Source organism: Aptenodytes forsteri, unplaced genomic scaffold (assembly GCF_000699145.1).
Source record: "Aptenodytes forsteri isolate BGI_AS27 unplaced genomic scaffold, ASM69914v1 Scaffold113, whole genome shotgun sequence".
NCBI classification, from domain to species: Eukaryota; Metazoa; Chordata; class Aves; order Sphenisciformes; family Spheniscidae; genus Aptenodytes; species Aptenodytes forsteri.
The window spans coordinates 729973-736176 of record NW_008795032.1 but is presented as its reverse complement, the minus strand read 5'-3'; the positions used below and the strand labels follow the sequence as shown (position 1 = coordinate 736176).

The window sequence follows — 6204 nt, the reverse complement described above, 5'->3', positions numbered from 1 at the left end:
GAGGGGCGGCGGCCATTTCAAGCGCTGTCTGTTCCCCCGAGTCTTTCAGGCATCGGCAGCTGAAGTCATAGAGGTTTCAAACCACTCCTCATGAGGGGTCCCGGCCCCCGCTGCCACCTCCCCGTGCCTGTCTGCATTTGGCTGAGCGCCTCAAAATGGCTGCGGGTGACCCACACCTACGCACAGCTGGGCTAGAAGTGGGGCTGCCCCAGGATTGCAACACTGGTGTCTGGGGTGTGTTGATGCTCACCCTCCTCTGGAAACCCTCCACAGCTCTGAGCAACTTGTGCCACCTCTGGAAAGGGGACAGGACAACCCGAGGGCACAGTGGAGACAGCGTCTGTGGTTCACTTGCCCAGGACAAGGCAAGAGCCAGTGGCAGAGCCGAGCAGCATCCGACAGCCTCGGGCCTCTCCACACCCTGCCCCATCTTCCGAATCTCTTCCAACTTCTGCAGAAAGATGAGGCAAAAGCCTTCACGCTGCCTGGTCCTGGCTCCTTCCCTCTGTCCCATGCAGGGAACGAGCTCCCCTGGAGATCGTCTGTATTCATGTTCTCTGTAGGTGGTGGCAAAAGAGGAGGTAGTGAGAAGAAGACAGCGTCTCCTTGCCCGGATTGCATGTCCTCCCATGCCGTCTGCTGGATGGGAGCCTGGAGCTGCCCGCCAGACCCCGTCCCCTTCAGATGGCACGTGCTTTGTGCTGCAAAGGGAACAAACCATCCTGTCAGGCAGCGTGTGATCACCAAACCTGGTGAATATGGGGCAAGTCCAGCCCAGCAGGACATGCAGGTGAGACGCAGCCAAGCTCAACCTAGTCTCCTCCACGCTTGGATTTTCTGCATATCCCAGGAGAAAGATGTCCTAGTGCACATACCTAAGCAAAGCTAAATATGCCTCCAATGGTCAAGTTAGGTGTCAGCAGTACTGAAAAGTGATGCAGAAACCCCTGGTCTTTGATTCTTACTTGTTTTTCATCAAGTTTTTACACAAGCTAAAGAATTACTTCTGCTTGCACTCACCTTTGCATGAAGGGCTTGGTGACACTGTCAAATTAAAGGAGAAAAAGGTAAGGAGAGGTGTTAGGCCACGGCGTAACTGCGGTGTGGCACAGGTAAGCCTGGTTTAGTTGAGCTGAAATGGGCCAGCCTGTGTCAAGCAGCCAGGGCTGGCCTGGGGCTGTGCAGCCTTCCTCTTGCAGACACCGCATGAATGTTTTGGCAAAAACACGCTGTGGATATTCGCCTTTACCCAACCTCGCTGTGGTTTGCTTGCTGGAGAGGGAGCGGATGGCAAACTCATTCCCCCAGAGCTGGAGCTGTGGTGGCAGAGCCAGGACTGGGCGTGCAGCAGCATCTCTTTTGCTTGGTTCCACTTTTCTCGGAGGACATCTGTATTTGGCTGTGTGTCTTGAATGATTTTCCCCTCCTCTTGCACCCCATTCCTTCAGCTTTTCTCCCTACCATGCAGGAACTGGTGAAGCTTTAAAAACTCCAGAGACGTGACATTGAAGAAGTTGGTCTTCAAAAAAGTTCTCCTAAGTTGTTCTCCTAGAGAGTTGTCCTCCTAGAAGTTGTTCTCCCAAAAACATGCATACTTGGTTGACTCAGGAAATAGTTTGCTGGCAGCAAAATTGCTCGTAATTCATAAAGCACAAATGAGGCTTGTTTCACGCTTCAAACATGCCAAGATATCCCTCAACAGCTCCACCCCCTGGGAACTTTTGCTGAAAAGCCAGCAGCAGCAGTGCAGCTACACCCTGGGTACCTTTGGACCCCCAAGCTGGACCCCAAGGATAAAACAGAGAAGGTTGTTCTAGACATGGCCCCGAAATTCAGATGTTAATCAAAATTAGCCAGCCTCTGGGATTGGCATGCATCATTCTCCCCCAGAGGGGGGATTTTTGAGTAAGCCATCAAAATATTTCCTAAGTAAGACCACAAAAAGCCCACAGATGTAATCAGGGCAAAGACTTCCCTGGTGCGGGAAGATGTTGATGTAAGTTTCCTTTGGAGACATGGTTGTGTCATGTTGCCTGTGCCACAGCGTCTTCAGCTTCTGCAGTCGACTCCACTCATGCCCTAATCAGGATGAGGTTTTTCCTGTTGGTGTGATGCTCCTGGCCGTTACTCTCCGATGCTCTTGAGGACAGTAAAGGTGAAGCCGAGGTGGTGGTAGGCACTTTGGTGGCTCTCCGTGATCCAGAGGAGGAAGCCAGGACATGGTCCGTGAATCAAGCCACCTCAGGCTCTCACAGCAGAGGTGTGCTGCTCCGCTGGGGGTCTCTGGAGGAGAAGCCCAAACTTTTTCCTCCCTCCCAGACCATCTTCTACCACAGAAGGACTACTGCTGGGGCTGGTGCAGTCCCTGGCTGGTCTCTAGAGCATGGCCGGCATTGCAGGCTGAGCTGTGTGGTGGCTCCGGTGAGTCCTGCCGTCCCATGCTGGGTGACAAGCGCTTTGCATGACCACCCAGCCATGACATCCCCACCTCTTCTGGTTTGAATGCTCCTCTGGTGAGCACAAAGTCCACGTAACTGCTCCCTTCACCCCAGCAAACTGTCGCTTGTAGCAAAGAATTTGCCTTTGAGGTAAATGTTTTTTCAAGCAAAGCAAGAGGTTTGCACAGGACAGTTATTATTATTGTACATCACAGAAAATGTGGTTTTAATGGAAAAAAGCTATGAAACAAGCCAAGATGCCTCAAAATCTTGAGTGGGTGTTCTGTGACACCAGTCACAGCAAATCATAATATGCCCAAGAAGAGACATGCAATAGACCACACCCACTGGGTTGCCAGGAACCCTTGCTTACATACATGAGATCTGCACTGATGAGATCCTCCTTGATCCAACAGTCACCAAGCAATCATACTGACTGCTTCATAAAATAGGAGCAGGCTGCCAGATTCTACCAAGTAGCACCATTTTTGGGTACTGCCATCAAACCCCAAGGTGTGGCAGAAGACCGGCCCCCAACAAGGCTTCTCCATGGGGTCAGCCACTTGCAGAAGAGAAACCCAGAAATGAAAGTCACTGACACACACGTTTGCTTCCCCTCAGCCCAGCTTTACACCACACACCCCCAAGAAGCACAAGCTGGAGGTCTCCCCCTTGAAGTAGACACCACATCCTGCCCGTCCACTCCTTTTCCCCTCGCCCAGCTCTAAGATCAGACTAGTGTCCCCAAGGTCACTTTGTCCCTTTTTTTAACCTAGCGCCATCCCTTCAGAGCAACTCAGGAGCCTGAGTTTTCTTTTTTTTTTTTTGATGGAAAAGCATTCCTGCACTTTCTCAGCAGGATAAAAAAGTGCTCCTGCGCGTGGTGCCACCACCCTCCCCATCCAGCCACAACCCAGCAGCCATCGGAGCCCATGAAATCAGCTCGGGTTGTCATACGACTCTGAAGAAACATTTCAAGGACTCCACTGAAGTCTTGTGATTTTATTTAGATAAAAATCCTGTACAATTCAGAGCACTCAAGAACTACAATCGCTTTTTAATCAGTAATGCAGACATTTATAGCTATGTGCTCAAAAAAAAAAAATCCTCCTAGCTTGCATACTGCTTTGGGCAAATGATATCTTAACAGTAAGCTTTATTAAAGAAGGAATTCTACAATGAAGATGATTGCTCTTCTTCATCGTATCCACCAGCGAGATGTGAAGAAAAGGCAAGTCAAAATCATCTTGAGCTGTAAGGCCTGCATGGGGGAAAGGAGATTGACATCAGTCACTCTGTTCATACCTTCAACTGTAATTATTTTAGGAAAAAAAGTGTTTTCCACAAGGGAACTCCAACTGCAGAGTCAGAGGCTCCAGACTCTAGCGAAGTCACCAATGTCCCACCTCCAACCAAGCTTGGCATCCCTCACCATCAGTGACCTTCACGCCGATGTCCCACCAAAGCCTCCGCACGCCACGCTGCCACATGGGCACAGTGCACCCCAGACCCTGCCCCAGGGCCAGGTTTCCATCCCCGCTGCCCAAAAGCGACTGACAAACTAGGAAGAGTGGCTGTATATAATTTTCCAGAGCTCTGTTACCTAGAAATGTCTATACTGTACCAAATAATGGGTCCCTTTACCTCAGCATCCCATCTCAAGCGGCAGTTAGAAGCAAACACTTAAGCACTTACGGCATCCCTTCTAAATATCCTTCCAATCCAACCATTTTTGGGTCTGGGGGATCTCTTGAGCCTTTCCCCAGCCCCCAATATCACACCTCAGCTTTTCTGCTACAAATTAAGAGCATATCTTCTTCTGTTGTCCCCCACTAGAAAGCTGGCCAACTGACCTCCATTTTCTCTTGTCCCCAGAAGCCCAAGACCCCTCCTAGCCTTTGCTGCTCTACAGCAAGGAAGGGCTGGAGAGCTTTGAGGGAGAGCAGCATTAGATGACGCGAAGTGAAGGACTTGGATCCATCTCCATCTTCCCAGGAAGAAATGCCAAGGCAGTTATTCCAATGTACAAAGTTCACTTGACTCACATGATTCTGTCTCAGTCTAAAAGCCATCAGTAACATTTTCTGGTCCAGTGTGGAAGGCATTTCAAGTGAGGCCTTGCCAAGGCTTGTCCTAGGCGCAATTAATAATCCAGCCTCTACCAGGGTCCGTAACTAAGGTGTTTCAACCAGCATTGCAACTATGTCAGCTAGGCCATGTATCTTTAATTTTCTTTTTCGTTTCAAGGGTTAAGCTAGTATTTACCCGATTGCTGAATCCAGATCAGTTATGCCCAGACAGTTTGAAGAACCCGGACCACTCAGACCGTGAGACACTGGTGAACCAAGACTGCTTCTGGTCTGGCAGCAAGGCCCTGACCTATGCCTCACAGATCCCACATTACCAAGCCGACACGCCAGCCTGCCTCCCCCCCAAGTCACAGGGATTTCCAGGTATGGCAACTTCCTCCTCACCAGATAGAAGATAGCACCGCAGGGTCTGGAGAAGCACTAGAGAACACGCAACAACTCTGAACGATATCTGGCAGACATGTGGCAAAGTTTTGCTCCAAGGGGTTCCTTTCTTTTGAGCAAAGGAGATTCTTGTAGGCAAGGTATGGCTGAGAACTGGCCAACATAGTGGGTAGAAAGGGTGTGGGAACAGCCCCGCTCCCAGTCAGCCGAAACACTATAGATATGGGGGTTTTTTTGGTGGTTGCTTTTGCTCCTCAACTCTGCAAGCCACAGACTTCCCCCTACAGAAAGCAGTCCACATTCCCCTTATGAGCACAGCATGGAGCATCAGCGTAACTCACCATGATTATCCCGGACACAGCTTAGAAGTCTGCATCTGTAAGAAGGAAGGGGAGAATGTTAGGTTGCGAGGCAAACGGCACCCCCTCTCACCATCACCACAAGCCCACCCCTGCTGGAAACAGCCCCAGTGCAGCAACCAGAGAGCTGCCCTTGCTCGGCTGTCTCCTTGCTGCAGCAGGCTGGATCACCACAATCGGTCCCCACCGCTATATCCTTCTTTATATTCACCAAATATAAAGCCAAAAATCACTGCACGACCCATCTCTTTCTAGGCAAGTCCACCTAGAAAAAGATCGGAGTGCTCCACTGAGAGTCGTCAGACACAGCATTACCAAATACCTACAGGTAATACTAAGGCAAGTCTTCCCTGTCTGCTACTAACGAACTCTTTCACAGATACGTACACACAGCCGTTTCAGCAGCCCAGCTGAAACCAAGCTAATTTTCCATCTGTAGCACAAGACCTTCAAAATCCACCCCATTATAGCACCCTGTTTCCTGAGAAGGGGAACAGAGACACTGTGGATATAAATTAACGAGCCCTGGCTTCTGCACGTGAACGGGGGCAAAACTTGAAGAGGAAGGCACACAATACCCCATTGGAACGACTGCGGCTCTCTGAAGGTGGAATGGGCCACCCTGCAAACGTAGACGTCACCCTTCCGGGGGTTGAACGGCGCGTACACCAGGCGCTGGAATTGCCACTTCTCATTGAAGGACATGTCCGTGTACTTCACGTTGCTCATGGGCTCCCCATTCTTGAGGAGGGAAATGTCAATCTTCGGAGGGTGGAAACCACTCACGAAGCAGTTGAGGACGTTTTCCTCCCCGTCTGCGACATGTTTGCGGGAATACACCTCCACCTTCGGTGCCTCTGGAGAGGGGGGGTAAGGCGTTAGTGAGAAGCAGGGCTGCAGCGGGCACCACCTGGGAGAAGCCAGTGCCCACCC

At 50.7% G+C, this 6204-nt stretch overlaps 1 protein-coding gene across 1 annotated transcript in view; it reads right to left on the bottom strand.

The window, feature by feature from the left end:
- Nucleotides 1–3420: 3420 nt before the first annotated feature.
- The window catches only part of B2M (beta-2-microglobulin), a 19666-nt gene continuing 16882 nt past the window's right edge, over nucleotides 3421–6204 (bottom strand). The window contains exons 2-4 of the mRNA XM_009276343.1: nucleotides 5850–6126; nucleotides 5254–5288; nucleotides 3421–3699 (exon numbers count right to left, since the gene is read on the bottom strand). Of these exons, the coding sequence (XP_009274618.1) occupies nucleotides 5275–5288; nucleotides 5850–6126 (291 nt within the window). The 3' untranslated portion in view covers nucleotides 3421–3699; nucleotides 5254–5274. The remainder of the gene's footprint in view (nucleotides 3700–5253; nucleotides 5289–5849; nucleotides 6127–6204) is intronic.